Source organism: Aedes aegypti, chromosome 3 (genome assembly GCF_002204515.2).
Source record: "Aedes aegypti strain LVP_AGWG chromosome 3, AaegL5.0 Primary Assembly, whole genome shotgun sequence".
In the NCBI taxonomy this organism is placed as follows: Eukaryota; Metazoa; Arthropoda; class Insecta; order Diptera; family Culicidae; genus Aedes; species Aedes aegypti.
In genome coordinates, this window is record NC_035109.1 from 342435880 (window position 1) to 342459269 (window position 23390).

Here is a 23390-nt window from a genome sequence, read left to right on the forward strand (position 1 = left end):
GGGGTGAATCTTGACCGCAGTTTCTTCTGAAGCCCATAGTAGGCACGACTTCCACTGATGATGCGCCTTCGTATTTCCCGACTAACATTGTTGTCAGCCGTCAGCAAGGTTCCGAGGTATAGGAACTCGTCCAACACCTCGAAGGTATTCCCGTCTATCGTGACGCTGCTTCTTAGCATGTACTTTGTTTTCGACGCATTCACCATTATCCCGACTCTTGTTACTTCGCGTTTAAGGCGGGTGAACAAATCTGCCAACGTTTCCAATTTTCTCCCAATAATATCCATGTCGTTCGCGAAACTCCCTCCACTCCAGTGCCTCCACTGTTAAGTCCGAATCTCTGCATGACACCTTCAAGCGCAATATTGAACAACAGGCACGAAAGTTCATCGCCCTGTCGTAGTCCTCGCCGAGACTCGAACGAACTGCAGTGTTCGCCCGAAATCTTTACGCAGATTTGTACACCGACCATCGTTGCTCTAGTCAATCTTGTGAGCTTCCCGGGAAAGCTGTTTTCGTCCATGATCTTCCATAGCTCTACATGGTCAATACTGTCGTATGCCGCCTTGAAATCGATGAACAGATGGTGCGTAGGGACCTGGTACTCACGGCATTTCTGGAGGATTTGCACGGAAAGATCTGGTCCGTTGTCGAGCGGCCGTCGATGAAACCTGCTTGATAACTTCCCACGAACTCGTTTGCTATAGGTGATAGACGACGGAAGAGAATCTGGGATAGCACTTTGTAGGCGGCGTTTAGGATAGTGATTGCACGATAATTTTTACATTCCAGTTTGTCGCCCTTTTTGTAGATAGGGCATATTACCCCTTCCTTCCACTCCTCCGGTAGCTGTTCCGTTTCCCAGATTCTGACTATCAGCCGATGCAGACAAGCGGTCAACCTGTCCGGGCCCATCTTGATGAGTTCGGCTCCGATACCATCCTTGCCAGCGGCCTTGTTGTTCTTGAGCTGTTGAATGGCATCCTTAACTTCCCCTATCGTGGGAGCTGGTTGGTTTCCACTGTCCGCTGTGCTGATGTAGCCATCGCTTTCGCTGTCCTGACCTTCTCTGCGCCATTCAGGTGTTCATCGTAGTGCTGCTTTCACCTTTTGATCACCTCGCGTCCGTCCGTGAAGATGCTGCCATCCTCATCCCGGCACATTTCAGCTCGCGGCACGAGGCTTTTGCGGGATGTGTTGAGCTTCTGATAGAACTTCCGCGTTTCTTGAGAACGGTACAGCAACTACATCTCTTGGCAATCCACCTCTTCTACGCGGTGCTTTTGTCCCGGAATAGGCGGGTTTGCTGTTTCCGCTTCAGTCTGTATCGTTCCACGTTTTGCCGCGTACCATGCTGCAGCATTGCAGCCCGCGCTGTATTCTTCTCCTCTAAAACCTCCTGGCACTCCTCGTCGAACCAATCGTTTCTTGAACTCCGTTCCACATATCCGACAATGCTTTCGGCAGCGTCGTTAATGGCTTTGACTGTCCTCCAGCAGTCCTCACGAGGGGCCCTATCGAGCTCGCCCTCATCCGGCAACGCTGCTTCAAGATGCTGCGCGTACCCATTGGCGACATCCGGTTGTTTCAGCCGCTCGAGATTGTACCAAGGCGGGCGTCGGTACCGTACATCGTTGATGATGGATACTTTTGGGCGCAGTTTCGCCATCACTAGGTAGTTGTCGGAGTCAACGTTAGCGCCACAATAGGTTCTGAAGTAGATTATGTCGGAGAATTGCCGTCCATCAACCAAAACGTGGTCGATTTGCGTTTTTTTCTGCTGAGGTGATCTCTAGGTGTACCGAACGGGAGGCTGTGCTGGAAATATGTGCTACGAATGGCCATATTCATAGAGGCGGCAAAATTTATCAGTCGTAGGCCGTTCTCGGTCGTCAGCCGGTGTACGCTGAACTTTCCAATCGTCGGTCTGAACTCCTCCTCCTGGCCAACCTGAGCGTTTAAATCTCCTATGATGATCTTGACGTCGTTTCTTGGGTAGCGGTCGTACTAGCATTCGAGTTGCGCATAAAATGCGTTCTTGTCATCATCAGTGCTTCCGGAGTGGGGGCTATGTACGTTTATGATACGGACTTTGATCCTCAACTTGCACATTCTTACGTTGTTCGGTCACCACCCAATCACGCGCCTTTGCTTATCATCCATAACTATAAAAGCTGTTCCCTGCACACTTGTGTTGCCGCAACTCTGGTAGATGGTATGGTTACCTCTAAACGTTCGCACCATCGAAACTGTGCAGCACACCTGCAATGCTACGATGCCGAAACAGCGGATCTTCAGTACATCGGAGAGTATGCGTGTGCTTCCGATGAAGTTGAGAGATTCGCAGTTCCACGTACCGAGTTTCAAACACGTCTAGTTTCAGAAACCCAGGAGACCCGGAGTTGGTCACAGTGGCCATCAGGAACCTGTAACATCTGAAAAAGGTACCTTTAGAGCCCTGTAGTTTCGTAACCATACAAATAATCTGAACCTTTCTTATATAAATGAATAGATATCCACGAGGACTGAGGATAAAGGTTCTCAAATCATTTCAGTATTCATACCCGGTACCGGAAACTCGGGACATCCGAAATGTAGGTGTCCATCGCTGTTTTGTGTATGTACCGTTTTCATTCATATTACGGACACTTAAGGCCTCAGTGAAGTATAACTCATCAAACAGTATACAAAATACAAAATTTTGTATGATTCATTCATATTATCAAGCCTTCATGAAGATTTTATTTCTGCAACATGAACAATTTTAAATACAGCCATTCCATGAAAAACCGATCTAGTGGGTCACCGAAATCCGTGAAAATTTGCTATTTTGTTCCTTATTCGAAATAAGGATACACGTGTTTTTGGATTTTTTATTAGAATGACCAGTTCCGAAATAAAGTGACCAGAAAAATCGCGACTTCTCAAAATTTTTATTTTTTAAAGATCACAACTTTTGAACCGCTTGACCGATTTTCAATTTTCTTGGACGAAATGAAAGTTAAAGATTTTGACTTTAAATAAATTCCACCAAAATTGTTTTTTTTTACATGGCAAAAATAAAAAAATCCGTTTTTTCGCGTTTTGAAGGCCTTGGGCTATTGCTGTTCTCATTTTTTCTTGAAAGTTCAGAAAATTTTACGTTTCCTTTAAAATTTTTAGCGATGTGTGTTTTTTAGTTTTGAGATATATTTTATTGAAAATAAAAAATCAGTCATTTTTTATCGGCACCACTATAGGTCTCAGCGCATTTGATTTTCTTTATTTTTAAATAATCATAACTTTTGAACAGTTTCTATCAAAACGAAGTACATTGCTGCAGGTAGAGATAGAGCCAGGCTTAGTGGTTTAGGAGCTGAGGTAGTGTTTGATGGGAATGTGTTTGAAGTTGTTGAAGAATTTGTTTACCTTGGAACACTTGTGACATGTGACAACGACGTTTCCCGCGAAGTGAAAATAGGTGTTGCGGCTGCGAATAGGTACTTTTACGGACTACGTAGCCGGCTTAGGTCCCGCAACTTACAAACGGAAATTCGCCCTGTATAAGACATTGATTCTTTCGGTAACTAAAAGGAAGAACTTCGACTTGAGAATATCAGACCAGAAGTTCGAAGCCAACAAACCATCTAACTTGGTTTCAGCCTGAAGAACCACATCTAGTACAATCCGAAGTCTAATAGCCACCAATCAATCAATAAGTTTAACGGTCTAATTATATTCAAATAGTGGTTTTGGATGCTGTGGAACTCAATCTGTAGTGCGATGAGTACAGAACTCCCTTTACTTTTAATGTAAATTTCACGGTTCCAATCCAATTCGATTCTCCGAAAAATTTAATCCGCACACCTTGTAGGTGAGTTTTTTAAACTGAAAGAGTAGTTTTCTTCCGATTGGTCAACATATCACGTGGAAAAAGAACGTCTGTTTAGCATAACTTACAAAATTATAAAACGGACTTTTTTCTAGATTTGTTGTCCTTTCGGGACAAAACAGCTTTTCTTGTTTTGGTAAATGACCGATTCTAAATAGAAGTAAGGAAGACCTCACTGAGGATTACATGCCAAACTCATCTGATGAATTTCCCACGTGAACTTACAACAATTTCAAGATACTGCACTTGATCCTGGAACGTTGGCAATCGGAGCTAGTCCTCTCTAGTCAGCGACTGAACGCTTTCTAACCGTCGCACATCTTTTGAGTCGCATATTTATAGTGGCATTTTGTTGTTCTCCTCCTAATCATAAACATTGTAATAGGTGTTCGCCTACCAATAATACTGCACTAGTGAAACGGCCTGGCAATACACTTTTCTTCTACTCGAGCGTGGCTTCTTGCTTATCAATTTAGCGTCTTTCTCTCTGGTGTGTCTTATCAATGTCCGAGCAAACGAGCTACTTAATCGGATCCGAATATAAAGCATGCTTTGTGCAGTCACCCCGGCGCATATGGCTTTTGACTTCGTGGAAAGGACGAGTTCTATTTTGTTGAAAGTTTAGGCGATAAGTTAGCACGTTTGAAAATATGCGCAATCGGTTAATCGGCTACTATAAGGTAGTCCTGTGGGATTTTTTTTGGTTTTACCATTTCTCAACTAAATGCACTTACATATTATCATCCCTGACAACTATAGAAATGCAGAGTGGTTCTTGATTTTCAATTACAATGAATTGCACATAACTAAATAAATACTCACCTCTGATGACCGCTAGGACGTGGCCAGCGCTACATTTAAATCGCTGAAGTTGACCGAACTTGATGTTTTAGAGGAAATAAAAGTCGTAACAAGGTTTGATTTTTTTAAAGGATTTCTAGCTTCTTAGTAGCGTAAAAACGTATATTGAGTTAGTTAAGATTAAATGTGTAGAAATATAAGTAGGTGCCTATTCAAGTTGTACATCTTACTTCTTGTTAGCCACATAAGCCTCTGTTACCAGACTCTATTGCTCGTGCCGATCTATAAAAATCATCAGCGACCTTAGTACACTTTCCAGTTAGCGTGATGACGTCGTATCAAACGGTTCGATCTTCTTTCGATGCAGTTATACAGACCGTCGCGATCGCGATCTATCCTTCCAGTACTTTTCCGCCGGAAGAAGTCGACAATCAATCGATTGTGGATTGCTCAGTGGTTGTTTGCCGAATAGAACACGGGTTGTTCAGTGCTACAAAGGGACCCTTTAATGGTCGAATGCGACGTGCGAACAGTTTGAATAAACATTATATCGGTCGATGACTAAATTGTTTGGATACACGGTGGCTTCATATTAGCTACCTATGTGACGTGTTTGTTCTACGAAGATGTAAACTCAACATATGTTTGAACCAGTAATGAAAGATTTTGATATATTACTTCGAGCAACCTTTTTCAATCGATACATATTGAACACAATTTGTTAGTGTAATCTAGATTCACACATTCATGGTAAATAGCAGTGCTTCAGCTATCAAGTTAGCCTAACATCTGCACGTAGTTGAGATTCGCTTGACGAAACACATTTCCCATGTGCTGCTGGATAATCGTTACAAATGAAACGATGTGAGTAACTTGATCAAACTTTTTATTTCACTTTTTGACGAAATGATGACGAAACTTTTTGAAGTTTATACAGATTACCACGTTTTGAAAAAAAAAAAACTAACAACGAATCTCGATGAGTAGAACTCACGTTCGGGCTTATCTCAACATGGGGATCAGAAGATCATCGCCGATAAGGTGGTACTGCATTTGAATCGTTTGCTTCAGAAGTTATTTAAGTCCAATTAACACTAGGTATTTTGAGAAAATATATAAAATGAGTTTGGTTGTTTGGTGTTGACAAAACTCTCTTTAAAAGCAATAAAATCCTAATTTTCAAAATAACAAACTTTTTGAAAATGAGATCAGTTACTGGCTCCTTGGGATTCTTATAAAAAACCCTTAGAAAAGAGTGGGGAGTAGTGGAAGAACAACTAAAGAGGAAGTGAAGTTGCGTGAAGTAATTGTTAAAATGAAGTTGCGTGAAGTAATTGTTAAAATGATAATTGACGTGTTTACCTTATAAAACACTAAAAAGATATCAAAATTCCAACAGAAGTTTCAAGAAAACGTAAAACAGTCGAGGCTCGTTATACTTTTATAGTGATAAAAACTCTCGACTTTTCTCTATTACGATCTTACCATCTTTGATGCGATGCTGTAACATGTACAACAATTGATAGTTTTATGTCTTGCTTCTAATGTCTAAAATGTATGTCGAGAAACATTTGATTTTAAAAACATATTTTTCCTGTTTACCCGAGCAGGAGAAAACTGCTGCAGAGTACCAGTATTTGTCAAAAATACCTGGTGTTCGGGTTTTGAAGCATGAAATTCTACCGTTTCGAAAACCGGACACACCTTGCTTTAACTTCTACACAGTTCGAACGAAACGTGTAAATTTCTGAGACATATAATGCACATAATTGGAGCGTGGTATATAATGGATATTTACATGACATCCCGAGGAGGAACAAATAACTCCCCAATAACTTATGCATACCATATTTTGGTATCATACCATAATTAGGTATTATTCAGTTGTCAATACCTCATTTTGGTATTATAATGGTATTTGATAAACAATCAAAAATACTTCATTTTGGTATTCGATAGCTATTGAGGACTGCTGGAGGTATTTAAAAATGTCACTTTTATATGAAAATCCATCAAGTATTATTTAGGTATTACAATACCTGATCTAATTATCAGCTTGGTATGTGTAGAATATGCATAAGGTATTATTTGAGGTATTTTACCTCTTATGCAGGGCTAATTCATACCTCATTCAGGTTGTAAGTATTGGAAATTGTCTGGTATGGAATACCTCAATTTGGTATTCAGTAGTTATTTTCTTCTGCTCGGGATGTCATGTAAACTTCAATTATATGTCATGTAATCCAGCAGGATTCTGAGTGATTACATGACATATAACATAAATTTACATGATTCCAGACTTAAATTTACATGATGCCATGTTTACATCGCACAAATGAAGTTTACATGACGTGTAATCTTTATTATTTTTAACTGTGTATTTATAGTGATTGTTGAAAAAGATGAAAAAAGTCATAATAAGAGTGTTAACCCGTAAAGTGCCGTGACGAACCTAAAATTTTCAAAATGCTCGTTCTCAGCAATGCTCCAACCGATTTTCGAGTTTTTTGGTTTTTAGTGAAGGGGAATAGTTGTACTAACTTTCAGCCGCCCCGCCAAAACCCTCCCCGTATTTTGGAGCTGCAAGTAAGTCTGTTTTTTATGTTTTTCACGCTGAGATGACCAAACAGCTCTGGTTCTTAAATGGATTCGTCGCCCAGTTACCCAATTCTTATCAGAGAGGTGCCGTTCAGTGAGAGGATGGTTACACGTATCTCGGGAATAACTTCACTCCGATGGTGAACAACCTGGTTCTCCGGAAAATCCGGAATATTCGTTAAAATGCTCAATTCGTGAAAGTCGTCCTAGACAGCTGCAGTTTTTTGTAAACTCATTGGAATTCATTATCAAAGAACATAATAGATGATTGGAATTGCTTATCGCCATGCTGGCCACTATAACGGCCTCCGGAAGATCCAGAACATCCGTAAAAGTGGTCGTTTCCTGAAAATCATCCTAGACCACCGCGATTTTTTCCATTGATATCAGAATTAAAAATTATAGAACATAATGGATGATTTTAATTGTTCATGGACATAAATGGTCACTATAGTCATCCCTAAGAACCGGAACATCCGTAAAAACGGTCATTTTGTGAAAATCATCCTAGACCAACGTGATTTTTTCCAACAACATCAGAATTCATAATTATACGATAAAATGTAAGATATGGATTGATAATGAACATAGGTGGTCACTATAACGGTCTCAGAAGATCCGGAACACCCGTAAAAATGGTCATCTTGTTAAAAACCTTCTCAACCAGGTATCAGAATTCATAATTATAGAACATAACGGATAATATTGACGGACATACATGACCACTATAACGGCCTCCGGAAGATCCGAAACATCCGCAAATTGGCCATTTCTTAAAAATTATATTAGATCACCTCGATTTTTTCCAATGATATTAGCACTCATAATTATAGTACATAACGCATGGTTTTGATTGTTCATGGACATAAGTAGCTACAATAGTGGCATCAGCAAGATCCGGAACATCCGTAAAAAACGGTCATTTCGTGAAAATCATCCTAGAACACTACGATTTTTTCCAATAATATCATAATTTATAATTGTATAACCTAACGGATGATTTATATTCTTCATGGATATAAGTGGCCACTGTAGAGGCATCCTGAAGATCCGGAACATCCGTAAAAATAGCCATCTCTTGAAAATCATCCTAGAACAGCGTGATTTTCCCCAATGATATTGATATCATAAATTCATAAATATAGAACAAAACGGATGATTTAGATTGTTTATGGACATAAGTGGTCACCATGATAGCCTCCGGAAGATCGGAAACATCCGTGAAAATGGTAATATCGTGATAATAAGCCCAGACTACCATGATTTTCTTCAATGATATCAGAATTCATGAATATAGAACAAATGGATGATTTTGATTGTTTATGGACATAAGTTGTCACTATAATTGCCTCCTGAAGATCCACGTCCGTAAAAATGGTAATATCGTGAAAATTATTCAAAACTACCAAGATTTTACTACCAAGAAGCAAAAGCGTCCGGGATTCGAAGCATATATTATTCAGTATCCTGATTTCGAAGCAAGATATGTTACAGTACATTGTATTATTAGTGGTTTGAATCTTATTACTCGTTATTTTTACTATAGAATTGCTCTCAAAAGACAGTTGTTTTCATACTTCAACAAAATATTTCATACCTTTATATGAATTTCCTTGAAAAATATTAGGTTGAAGCTGCCTAGGTGCTTAGGTGTCCGGCATTCGAATCAAAACGTATTTCTTTAACATTATCAATGAAACCATATACAGATCAAAATTAAATGAAATATAATTATTTGCATGCCAATTTGAAGTTGAATATCGTGGGCAAGCTTGTGTTGGTTTTCGAATCTATTTGGGAGCTGAAGATGATAAAAAATACAATAATTATAACAAGTATGATGGTCTAATAGTCTGATTCGAATTGTAGCTAAACATTGAAATGAAGCCATAGTATATCAAATACCGTAATTTTGGGTGAAATTAATCATTTTCCACGGTTTTTCTGGTCTGATTTCTGAAATGTTATCAATGCAACTAAAAGCAGGAAAACAAGTACGACGATGAACCTCATTGGCTCATGTACCGAAATTTTCTAACAAACGTGATTTTAGTGCTTAAAATAATCACTAAAACAAAAAATCGGTAGTTTCTATTTCGGGGTGAAATTTACGACTTGTCAATGTGATTATTGTTAGTTTTGAAATAAACTCTACATACTTAATTCGAGCCTCCTGAATACGAATATGCCTGACAAATTCCTAACAAGACAATATTCATGAAAATAATCGTCAATTAAATTTCATGAATACCACGGAAAACGCCTAAATGTAGGCAATTTCCAAAGGAATGTTCTAACATGCAGCCGAAATTCAATTATTTCAACAAAATTAGCAAATTGGTACGAATTTTGATGGTAAAATTGGGTTTGAAGATATATGTTAAGCATCCTCACAAACTTTCAGGCTGACACCATGTTCAAATCCTCGTCTAGAACTAGAAGTTTATGGTTGTCTATCAATATCACACAAAACATGATTCTGGAATTTTACATTATTTTCATAGAAATAAGCATTAACTACACACATTTTGACAATATCTAAGACAAACAACGTTCATTTACTATAGATTGCATTGATTTTTGTGCACTATTAGAAAGATTTAAAATCGCATGACGCGGTGATCAATTTCACCCGAATTTACGGTACATATGCCAGACATTTAGGGGTAAATGATCATTTGATCATTTGGAGATCAAATCAGAGGGATGGCAATCAGCAGTACCTACTTCGCACGAAAGAATATCCGCAAACACACCTGGCGACACCCGAGTGGCGATGCCTGCTCCCAAATAGACCACGTGCTGGTTGATGGGCGACATTTCTCAGATGTCATTGATGTCAGGACCTTCCGAGGCCCTAATATCGACTCGGATCATTATCTCGTTGTAGCTAAAATTCGGGCGCGGTTATCCAGCGTCACGAGTTCCGCAACGCACAGAACGCTACGCTTCAATATACAACGCTTGTCGACTGATGGGGTAGCTGCGCAGTACCGTCAGCAACTAGACGAGAAGTTGGGAAGAGTCAACGTTGCTGGAGACGTCGACAGCCTGTGGGACCCTATCCACGAAGCTGTGACAACAACGGCGCGGGAAGTGATCGGCACTGGTCAACGACGAAGACGGAACGACTGGTTCGATGAAGAGTGCCAGAGGGTGACAGACATGAAGAATGTTGCCAGAAGCCGTATGCTTGTGGCCGGTACCCGACAGAACAGAGAGCGGTACAGGGCAGCGAGAGCCGAAGAAAAGCGAATCCACCGCAGAAAGAAAAGGCAGCACGAAGAAAGTGTGGTAGCTGACGCACAAGAAAGCATGAACCGAAATGATATGCGGAGATTCTATGCAACGGTCAATGGTGCGCGGCACAATACCGTACCAGTGCCCGCCATGTGCAATGACCGAGAAGGGAATTTGCTGACCGATAAAACGGCGGTGGCTGCCAGGTGGAAGGAGCACTTCCAGCAATTGTTGAACGGTGAGAATGGAAATGTAGCGAGGAACAGGATGAACATAGATGATGACGATCAAGCTGTGGACCCACCGACCACAGAAGAGGTTAAAAAGGCTATCAGCGAGCTGAAGAACTGTAAGGCTGCTGGGAAGGACGAGATCCCGGTCGAGCTTCTCAAGCACGGAAGCGAGCAGCTTTACCAGTCGATCCACCGAGTACTTCTGAAGGTATGGGAGGACGAAGAATTGCCCACCGGCTGGTTGGATGGCCTCATCCGCCCTATCTACAAGAAAGGGCACAGACTGGAGTGTGCCAATTACAGAGGAATTACCCTGCTGAATTCGGCGTACAAAATTCTGTCGCGCATCCTGTTTAACAGACTGAGACCGCTCGAGGAGTCCTTCGTCGGCGAATACCAAGCTGGTTTTCGTGAGGGCCGTTCGACAACGGACCAGATGTTTAGCTTGCGAATGATCCTAGACAAATTCCGGGAGTATAACTTGCAGACTCACCATCTGTTTATTGATTTCAAGGCGGCGTACGACTCAGTGAAAAGAAATGAGCTTTGGCAGATAATGTCTGAAAATGGTTTTCCGGCGAAACTAATTAGGCTGATACGTGCTACGCTGGATGGTTCGAAATCAAGTGTTCGGATCGCAGACGAGGTGTCAACCTCGTTCGTGACGTTAGACGGATTGAAGCAGGGAGACGCACTTTCGAATTTACTGTTCAACATTGCACTTGAGGGTGCTATTAGGAGATCTGGCGTGCAAAGAAATGGTACTATTATCACAAGGTCGCACATGCTCCTTGGCTTTGCGGACGATATAGACCTGATTGGAATCGATCGCAGGTCAGTGGAAGAGGCCTTCGTGCCTCTGAAGAGGGAGACAGCGAGGATAGGCCTGACCATCAATTCTACCAAGACGAAGTACATGGTTGCAGGTAGAGATAGAGTCAGGCATGGTGGTGTAAGTGCTGAGGTAGTGTTTGATGGGGATGTGTTTGAAGTTGTTGAAGAATTTGTTTACCTTGGAACACTTGTGACATGTGACAACGACGTTTCCCGCGAAGTGAAAAGACGTGTTGCGGCTGCGAATAGGGCCTTTTACGGACTACGTAACCAGCTTAGGTCCCGCAGCTTGCAAACCGAAACTAAATTCGCCCTGTATAAAACATTGATTCTTCCGGTGGCTCTCTACGGGCACGAAGCGTGGACGTTGAAAGAGTCAGACCGGAAAGCTCTCGGTGTTTTCGAGCGTAAAGTGCTGCGGACAATACTCGGTGGGAAACTCGAAAATGGTGTGTGGCGCAGACGCATGAATCACGAGTTGTATCAAGTGTACAAAGATGCGAATATTATCAATCGTGTAAAATACGGCAGACTTCAGTGGGCTGGTCACTTAGTGCGAATGTCGGAAGAAAGAATTGCGAAAATAATATTCAGCAGGGAACCAGGTAGAGGCCGGCGGCTTCGGAGAAGACCACGAATACGCTGGCTGTACGCAGTGGAAGAGGACCTGGCGACCCTAAACGTACGGGGCAACTGGAGAAGTTTCGCCCAAGACCGACGAAGATGGAGCTCTACAATACGCCCGGCAATGGCGTGATGCTACGCTGTAGCCATCAAGGTATCAAGGTAGGATCATTTTAGCGTGTTTTTTTCTTCGCTATCTGTCAGATCATATTTTTATATTGATTTGTTGGTCAATAAACTTGCCAGATATTGTTTTGATCTTATAATATCTTAACAAGATATTGTTCAATACTTCTCCTTACTATTTTTGATATTATTTTTGATCCAACAAATCAACAGCTGATTATGATCGGCAGTAATCACTTTAAAAGACACTGACACATTAATGCTTCCAGTGGGCATTTATGCCCTTTGAAGGAAGCACCACACTAGACAACGGACTAGCATGCAACGCCCAGTGGCACAGTCGGAAAACATTTCTCACGAAAAGTTTACCAGCCTGGGGCGGGAATCGAACCCACACTCCCTACTTTACAAGTACAAATTATGATACTGGTCCGCTTTTTCCACCTGCTCGGGTAAATATCTTACACTACATTTGAAAAATTGCCTTGTTTTATGATGAGCTCTTTGTTTTACACTTATTGACAATCTCAAATGGTAAACATGCCAAAAACGATTTAAAACATCTTCGAAACATATAGTATAAAGTATATTCTTTGGAATGAGACCGGTTGAGAAAGATATGACCAAATCGTTTAGATTGAGCTTGATTGGCCGCCCGTGGATGCTACTCCGGTATCGCCAGATCAGCTACACTTACACAAGGAACCAACCGAATGACTGCTTGGGACTAACAGACACCCTCAGTGTATAAGTGCTGGTGGTCCTCTATGTTTAGGAAACAATGGCGCCTGCCACGTCAGAATGCAGACCAATGTGGGGAAGGGGGAGGAAATGATGTTGCACTTATACTAGCCCACTTTAGACCGTGGAATCCGGCTGCATCTACGCCAGTTAATGCGGAAGTGTATGGATTGTGGGAAAGGCATGGCAAAGAGGTTTGCTTTTGTGGTTAGCAGACTGCCTATGTATCAGACGTAAGGACAGGCATGCGCGTGGAAGAATGGAAACGTTAGGGAAACGGTTTCTCGTCCGTCTCTAGTTCTAGCGTTTGCTATGAACGAATAGTTTGAGTTTGATGGATTAAGAATGGAAGATAGAAGCAATTGAGAGATATACAACTACTAAGTACGAGGAAAAGGACGGGCCTGGAATTGAACCCATGCCCTTTTGCTTGTGGAGCCGAAGCGGTAGCCATTAGACCACCAACCCCGTCTTTGATATTACCAAATCTTTTAGTACAGAAACTGCAGTTTCTATAGAACAATATTCACAACAAATTCAAAAGGGTCAATTTTAGCTGATATCTCTACAGATCACTTGATGCGAAAAATCGAAATATACACCGATCGATCTGAAACATTGTGGAATTGTTATTCAATACTAAAGAAATCAGGAAAAAACATCCGAGCAGGAATGTACAAACTCCTTTTTTTCCTTTTGACCAGCTTTAGGCCACTATTGTTGTTAAATTCATATTTATTTCTTTTGCTGTTTACAGGTGGTAACTGTTTACATTTCAAGTGTTTGACCCAGTGGTCCTTCAGCTTTGTTTGCTAGGTTGTTTTGTTTTTTGTTGGTTTCATATTGGTAATACCCTTGTGATATGGTTGGCCTTATGGGCTCTGGTAGTTTTCCTTAAAATTACAATTTGATATTCTAACTACTATTTACAAGACTACTGATAAAAATTTGATAACCTAAGGGTTTTATATCACTGGGTGATGGTTGTCAGTACTGACAAGGGAAGGTGACGATGGTGTTACACGGGTTTTCCAACCGGACTATTTTTGTTACATTCTACAAGTCGAAATATGAAAAACCGCAAAGCCTTTCGGGAGATGGACCAGTGGTGTAGCCAGGAGGGGCTTTGAAAGGGGCAATTTTGTACGTATATAATATTATTGAGTTAATTGAAAATGTGACGGAAAGATTTTTTTCAGTATTTGTTGTGATGGTAGAGAGCAGAATTTACATTAATGTATGTTTAAAATGTACTTTTTCATGCCATAGGCATAACCAGTATGGGTTTTTCATGACATATTATTCAAATAAAACCAAATTTGTTTCGGTGTTGATATTCCGTGCATTCCATTTTTTTTTTTTTTTTCAATAATGCAATTAGAACGGGATTGTCAAGAATGAAGCAGTAGTGTAGCCAGTAAGAGTCCAATGTGAAAACATTTTGCCAATTTTCATTTTTTTTTTCATTTTTTTGAACCTGTTATGGAGCTAATGTATATTGTTTGTATGCTTGTTAATTTTAGTTATAACAAAATAATAAAATTAAAAGCAAAACTGTGTTTTATTTTCTCGATTTCATGCGCTTTTTGAATAGCGCCCAAACCGTTGATTTTAGCAATATAGTTTGTTCGGAGAAGTTTCTTGGTATATTAAAGCGCAATTTTTGACGAAAAAAGTTTTGTGATCAATCCACCTAACAGTGAGATTCAAAACATTTAGATAGACATATGGTGTCTTCGGCAAAGTTGTAGAATTGTCAATTTGAAACAACTTTGTCGAAGACTCAATTTTTCTATCTCTTATACTTTTTGAGATATATGCCGTTGTATGTGAATGGCCCCTAAAAATCATATTTTTTATCATAACATTTTTCCAAGATTTTTAACATTTTTTGTGTTTTCTACAAAGTTGTTTGTCATGAAAAAAACCGTGTTTTTGCTGAACATATCATCACCCTATCTTTTGAAATAACAAAGTTATTCATGAATTACTCTTTTTTCAAGGGGTAGTTTGGGCCTCTATAACTGGCTTCGGCGCAAAATGGCGCAGACAACTCTTACAAACCATGAAAGTACCATATCTCCCCCTTTGGCAGTTGATAAAAACTTTTGTCTATAAGCGTCTTTGCATGGGTTTTTACCATCAAACAAATAAGCCTTATTAAAACGAACTCGACTGATAATTCTTTTTGCTTAAGAGATAGAGAGGTGCGATGTTCAGCAAAAACACGCGTTTTAAGATATTTAACAACTTTGTAGAAGACATGAAAAATGTTAAAAATTTAAATAAAAAGCTATGAACAAAAATGATTTTAAACGAGTTTTTTCATACAAATTTGTGTACTTTATGTTAAAAAATTCGTAACTCTTTTACAAGATTTTTAAGATTTTTGATGTTTTCTACAAAGTTGTTAAACGTCTTAAAACGCGTGTTTTTGCTGAACATCGCACCTCTCTATCTCTTAAGGAAAAAAAAATTATCAGTCGAGTTCGTTTTAATAAGGCTTATTTGTATGATAGTTGTTAAACGTCTTAAAACGCGTGTTTTTGCTGAACATCGCACCTCTCTATCTCTTAAGGAAAAAAAAATTATCAGTCGAGTTCGTTTTAATAAGGCTTATTTGTATGATAGTAGAAACCCATGCAAAGACGCTTATAGACAAAAGTTTTTATCAACTGCCGAAAGGGGAGATATGGTACTTTCATGGTTTGTAAGAGTTGTCTGCGCCATTTTGCGCCGAAGCCAGTTATAGAGGCCTAAACTACCCCTTGAAAAAAGAGTAATTCATGAATAACTTTGTTATTTCAAAAGATAGGGTGATGATATGTTCAGCAAAAACACGGGTTTTTTCATGACAAACTACTTTGTAGAAAACACAAAAAATGTTAAAAATCTTGGAAAAATGTTATGATAAAAAATATGATTTTTAGGGGCCATTCACATACAACGGCATATATCTCAAAAAGTATAAGAGATAGAAAAATAGTGTCTTCGACAAAGTTGTTTCAAATTGACAATTCTACAACTTTGCCGAAGACACCATATATCTATCTAAATGTTTTGAAAAACTAGTATTTCTATCTCACTGCTAGGTGGATTGATCACAAAACTTTTTTCGTCAAAAGTTGCGCTTTAATATACCAAGAAACTTCTCCGAACAAACTATATCGCTAAAATCAACGGTTTGGGCGCTATTCAAAAAGCGCATGTAATTGAGAAAATAAACCACAGTGTATTGCCAGAAAACTTACGCATACAAACTTAAAATGGTTTTACTCTATTTTTAAATTACGTAACGCTTTTGGAAGAAACTTGTGACATGTTCGGGTGTTAAGGTCGGTAAAAATTTATAATGCTGTTACAAAACACAAAAACAAACAAAATATATAATAGAATACTTTGCATTTTCCCAAATAAATTATTGCACAGACTAGGCTCGTCACAATCGCGGAGCTTACCCTTATTTTTCCCCGTTTACATTATCAATTAAGCCCCTTCAATATAATCTGATGTTTTTTTTTTATTCTGATCTTTTCTGATTAAACGATTCTGAAAAATCGTCACGTTACACCATGTGTAACACCATCGTGACCTTCTCTTTTTATGTATCAAGAGAAAGAATATACAGTCGAAGCGCGTTATAACGACATCGCAAGGGACCGTCGCAATAGAGAAAAGTCGTTATAGAGAATAGATGTAACATTGAAATATTTTTCATGGGACCGAAAAATGTCCGAAATGTAGAGAGCTTTTGTCGTTATAAAAGTTGTCGTTATAACGAGCTTCGACTGTATTTAAGGAGATTTAGGGGATAGGTAGACAAGGGAAGAAAACGAAAGCAATCCCTGGAATTCTGAGGCTATTTTATTCTACTTGGGAAAAGGACGCTGAATAGAGATATATAAACCAGTGAAATGATGCAAACAAATTTACATACAAAAAGTGTTGCGAAAGTAAGAGAATTGATGAAATATTAGTGAAATACTAGTATTAAAGTTATATAAATAATAAAACGCACCAATTATTATACAGCTATCTCTTATTTTGTTACAATTATCAATAATTCAAGCAAACTATAATCATCAATATATTTGAAAAATTATAAAATAATCTAAAAAAATATAGACCAAAATTTGCTTCCATTTATGTTTCGTATCCCAACAAACTTTGCAATTCTACACATATTTGCAGTCTGGAAAACAGTCCCATTCATGACCTCGGAGGATTTTCTTGGCTGTATATCTTGTCAGTGCTATTAGTATCTCCATATCTTCTTCGTTATTCAACTGGCCCCTTTCCATGCTCTTCTTACTACACTACTAAAAAAAACATTAAGTTTATTTATTCTATGATAGATATTAGAAAATATGAAGTGAACGGAATATTGGCACCAAAATCAACTTGGTTTTATTGGAAAAGTATGACAAGGAGAACCCAACTTATTTACGTATATGGCATAAAAATACATTATAAACATACAGTAATGTTAATTCTGTGCGCTACTATCATAATAAATACTGAGGAAAATCTTTTGGTAAAATTTTCAATTAACTTAAAAATATTATATTCGTACAAAATTATCCCTTTCAGAGCCCCTCCTGGCTACACCACTGGTCCATCACCCGAAAAGCTTTGGGGTTTTTCATATTTCGACATGTAGAATCTAACAAAAATAGTCCGGTTTAAAACCCCGTGTAACACCATCGTGACCTTCCCTTGTGAGTTATTAGCATCTGAAGATTTCATAGTTTTTCATTTAAATTTGCTTATAAGATCAAAATCACAAGAATTACAAACTTTTCAGCAAATATGTGTATCATTACTTCCTCTTCAACTCTTTTGAAAACCACATTTACGTAAAACTGAAAATAAAAAAGTTGGACCAAAATAACTGATTTTCCATCCTTAATTAAAACTTTCAAAAACAATATGCTTAGCTTAAATGAAGAATTAGATCAAAAGTATCTTCGACAGAGTTGTTCAAAATAACATTTTTCAAAAGTTTGAAAGCAATAAATTTCATCACATTGGCTTAACACATATATTTTGATTCAAATCCTGGGGACCCGAAAATGGTCATTTCAAGAGTCAGACAAATGCAGAACTCATGGTTATCCAATTCAATCGTTTTTCACGTGGTTTACGCTGATGCGTTTTTCTTTAAATTTGTTGAAATAGTGGCCAGATTATAGCTGATTCTGGAAATAATCTGTCACTTGAAATTTGCCTACCTCCAGGGGCACAGAAGTACAGAACTCTTATCAGCCGACCTGACCCAGTGACCCACCTGAATCACAGGACTGAAACGGCTGTCATCCACCAACAACTGAAGTGAAGCCAAAAATTTGGTGCTGGAGAAGGTGCTGATATGACAGCTCGTCCAAAAATCCCGTTTCAGGCACGAGACACACTCGTGTTCGAATGCGACATTCATATTTTACCTATCAATCTGGTGTTAAGTGCGTTTTACTTCATCCAGTTTTTCTGTAATTGCTAGATAATTTAGCCACATTTTATTAGGCGCAACGATAAACGATTATCAATAGTATAATGTTTTTATCATACGACATTTGTCGCTTCCACGCGGGGTTTGACGAGGGCAAAGCCGAAATTAGTTTACTCCAGCACTAGCGCCACATAGAAGGTGGTAGGCTTCAAGAACTAGCGCTTTCTTCAGGGGGTTGATCCTTTGGCTACATTTTGAAACAAGATATATGTGCCAGTATACTGAAAAAAAATTAAAATCCGTTAAGTACTCGCTGAGCGGTGAGAGTTTTAGTTAATTATCTTTCACTCAGGCCTATACGAGTTAAGAATCAGTGAAAAGCTTCCAAAATATGGCAATTTCCGTAAGCTAAACTGCGTTAACGACTCTATAGTAGATTCCAGGTGCCTTTGGGGCGGTGGTCAATTAAAAACATATCCGGAATTATATCAATATGGGTATCAAATTTCCAGATATTTGAAAAGTATGCGTCCGGTAGCACTTTTAAACCATCGGCTGCCATGACTACTCTATAGTTGGTTCGAGGTGCCCTTGTGAAAGTTACCAACTTCTCACAATTCCGGAACTAGTACTGCCTTTATAGCATCGATAAGATGTATTAGAGCCTATGTGGGTCTTTTATAAGTCAACATATTTAAAACATTTATAATTACATGTGAAATACGTATTTTCCAATTTAGTGTGGTTTCAATAATTTTCTTAGCCACGGGACACCGGAGTTGTTCCGAATTTTAAAAACATATTTAAAACTTTCATAATCACATGTAAAATACATCTTTTCCAAATAATTTTACAAGTATAAAACTTGCATATCGAAAGTTCGATTATAGCCACGAATTCAATACTGCTTCAATATTCCAATAAATTGAATGAAACATTGTAAATCGAATACAGAATATTTTGTTCAAGCTATTAATGGTAATCAACACATTTAGCAACGAATTATTGTAAATCAGTCCAACCTACGCAGCGCTCCGTTTTTATCAAACAGTGTGACTAACTATCAAACTTTTCTCCATCGCAACCAGAAGACTGACTCATTCTACATTTAAAACAAAATCCTGGAAACACCCGATTTTTTTATTTAACCAGTTCGATTATTCATTCATCTGTTTACGTTCCGTGTCATTTTACCATACTTAACCCGGTGTCTCAAGTCCACCAAACACTGTGAGCGACAGTCAGATCCCAACTGACTGGGGAAGACGAATCAACCCGCTCTCTTATTAACTCCGAGGCCTGATTACGACGGATTGGCCTGGCGCTGATGTGCAGTGCGTTATCAGTGACAACTCGAGACGGATGAAAAATATATTTTATTGTACCGTGATGAGTACACGGCGTCAAACCACGTTTTACACACCCTTCATCCGTTGATTCTACAGCGTGGAGAAGATAGAAGCCTCTCTGTTTCATGAGAGCAAAGTTTTGTCAAGGCATCGCGCAAATGCGACCAAATAGCACACGGGTTATCAGCCTCCGCCAAGAATGCGCGCAAATTTTGTTCTAAACAATCCACCATCGACGGACACGAGGCAACGCAACGGAAGACTGATTTGTATTGCGAATCTGCGTGGTTCATTTTTGCAATCAAAGTTCCATCCCACAAAACGGAATAGAGAGTGATACCTACATACAATCTGTGTCAAATTTCCGCCCAGATCGAACGTGTTCCGATAGACGCTACAATGCTGAAAGTTGAATGAAGTTCCGCGTGTTGAGTAATTTTCGAGTGAGTAAAGCCTGAAGAAATCTTATCAAGATTGGGTTAAACGCGAAGTACGAGTCTTAGAATCAATATTTGCTTTGCATTATCAGTGGAGAAACGGGGCACGTTAGTGAAAAAAGGTGTACCTTATACTTAGTGTTGACTGCATATTACCGTCTGGAAATAACAAGAAGAAAAATGTGCCATCCAGAAAGCCTCACATAGCGTCTTCGATCCAGGGATACACCTTGAACAGCACGTGTGGCGGATGAATCGATCCCATTGGTAGTCGTGCACAGCTCAAACATTGCATCACCGCGAAATATCGTTGGGTCGAGCACGCTGCAGTTTCAAGTGATAAGCGCGTCGAGTGGTTTATCGGTATCTATCAGACATATGAGCAGCGAGCAAGCTTTGGAGGCGAACCCGTTGGAGAAAGTAAACATAGCTTGCAGACAGGGTAAGACGCTTGCTTTATACCTAATTGAGCTTTCTGTAATCGCGTCTACAATTGTATCACTTTGAGTCACACTTTATCGTTCTACGAGGGAAGAACCATGTATTGTCATGATTCTACCCCCTTCCCCGAAATCCGATTTCATTTGCATGTTTAACTTATTCAATGTGATGTGATCTAATAACTAACAACTAAAACATGGTTTTGACAATAGGGCCCTAAAATGTTCAATGATATCTTGTTTTGATTTAACAACACGAAAGAGCATGTTACTGCAACTACTTTAAAATTGGGTCCATAAATGAACCTTGACACCTTTGATTATGTTTGACGTTTGCTTAGTCGACAAAAACACCACAGGGGTGTTAGTTTTAATACTGGGGTTGTTCCTATCTGACATTTTGGAAGGGACACGGAAAACAAAATGTGACAAAATCTAAACAAACATAGAAAATGATTTTTGGACTTAAACAAACGAAAAACATTAAAAAATTGAGTAAAAGCCTAAACTTAAGCGTTTGGCACTAAAATTGAGACAGGGCTTTAGGACCCTATTAGTGAATTCTTTATTCTTCAAAAACTTGCTCATTCTTTTGCTGAATAAGTTCAATTAAATCGATTATCTTCTCGAAACAGATTATTATTTTCCGAAACTTGATTATCTTGATTGAAACTTAAGGATAACATATATAAAAGTCAGGAGCTCAAGTAAGTTTCCTATATGAACTTCTAAATTGAATTCGAACATTGTAGAGAATTTGTAGAGTTTTATAATTAATACGGTAGATCCAAATAAGACCAGTGCTGTTAAATGTCAAAATTTTGGAAAAATTGGAGTGCTCATTGCACCCTCCCATACAAAATATTACATCAGCACATAATGCCAACCGATAGTAGTCTGGAAAATGTCATCGGAAAAATGCTTTTCCGATGACTTTTTTCACGGGGATCGATGATATTAGCAATTTTCAAATGTCAAACTCATGTGAAATTCATGACATTTAACAGCTCTGAGTAAGACTAATACAATTATCTACAGATGAGTTACTGTGTACGATATAACTTAATTCCAACTTCGATAAATTAATATTTTATATCGAAACACGCCCTTTGTAACATCCTTTCAATGTTTGATACTTTAATGAGATACTCTAATAATTGTTTTGTAACATGTAAATTAAAACAATATCTTAAACAATTCCGACAAGTTTTGGCAATTTTAAATTTGACTTTTAGACTTCCAATCAATTTAAAATTATGGTATTTCGGTAATAATATTGGAAAAAAAATATTTTTTTCCTGCTTTAACTGTTCAAAACATTGCTTCATATTTGCATTTCACGTAACATTTTATTGATTTTCTTCATATTCCTTCGATTGCTATCGCACTGATCGACGTTTTGTTTGATATTCTTTTCCATGTTTTGTCCCTCCGACGTTTATTCCTTTCGACATTTTGTCTTTCGACGTTTTGTCCTTTCGACGTTTTGGCATTCGACATTTTGTCTTTCGACGTTTTGTCACCCAACCATTAACGAGATGTTTATCCCTGAGCTAGTTCATCTCGGGACCATCGGCTCTATTTCCCTGCCGAAGGAAGTCGCCAAAACTTTTGAGGTAAAACAGTTTTGTATCCAACTTCCAAGATTGCACTTAAACTTGAAAGGCACTAATCTCGCGAAGGAAGCATCTGATAACAGTTCATATTTTGTTATGCCTTTGTGCACTTGCAGAAAGCACTAGCACTAGCCGAGGTAGGAACGTTTGCCTACTATTTATCCAGTTTAGTGCCTTTAAAAACGTGAGTAGAGGCACAAGTCGGCCATTTTGAAGGTCATCTTTGGATTCCGAGATGTTTCACCTTAAGTCATAAGTGACTATGTCGATGATGAGATTCGATCCCAGGTCTTCGGCGTAAGAGGAGTGTGTTCTAGCCAAGGTCCGTCCCCAACGCCGAATTTAATTACCCCTAATGTCAAGACCTGGAATTCTATAAGCCGGGGCAGGGCCGCATTTACGGGCCGAGAGAGCCATGGCCCCGGGCCCCTACATTTTAGGGGCCCCACAAATCTTGACAATCATATTAGTAGTTAAAATTCTAGTAATAAAGTAATAATGGGCGAAATTTATGCAAATAAACTCAAATGAAATTACTAAAACAAAATATTAGAACATTCAGAATGGGATTTTATTGAAACAAGTAGAGTGAAATCTTTTGCTTAAGATCCCCACGGTTTCCAACGTGACTTTTCAAACTGCAACGAAAACTTTCTAAACAATGTTAAGGACTAGGTTTGAATGAAATTTATTTATCTGCAGATCATGTAATAGGACTAAATTACATTAATATTTCTTTTGAAAATGATTATATGGATCACACTGCTGGGCTGGTTGTGTTTAAGTGCCTTGAATATAGGAACTTTGGAGATTTTTAGCTATTTGGAAGAGACCAAATAGAGACCAAATGGGCAAACTATCAGGGTTCATTTTTAATTTGAACTTCTAGTCACCCTACGAACAACTGAAAATCGCACTTCTGGTTACCCCTTTAGCTGTTTTGTTTTGATTCTGCATTCCGTTCCACAGCGTGCCATTTCACTTTACTCTGTCCCATGAGCTAAATGGCGCTTGAACCATTTTTAATCTGAACG

At 38.9% G+C, this 23390-nt stretch overlaps 1 protein-coding gene across 3 annotated transcripts in view; it reads left to right on the forward strand.

The window, feature by feature from the left end:
- The first annotated feature begins 4983 nt into the window (after positions 1–4983).
- The window catches only part of LOC5579101, a 127917-nt gene continuing 109510 nt past the window's right edge, over positions 4984–23390 (forward strand). The window contains exon 1 of one of the 3 annotated variants that reach the window (XM_021853013.1): positions 4984–5536. In XM_021853013.1, coding sequence (XP_021708705.1) covers positions 5527–5536 — 10 coding nt within the window. In that variant the 5' untranslated portion in view covers positions 4984–5526. Of the gene's footprint in view, positions 5537–19830; positions 20743–23390 lie in introns of those variants that run through there. The other 2 variants (XR_002502182.1, XM_021853011.1) reach the window with 2 other exon arrangements.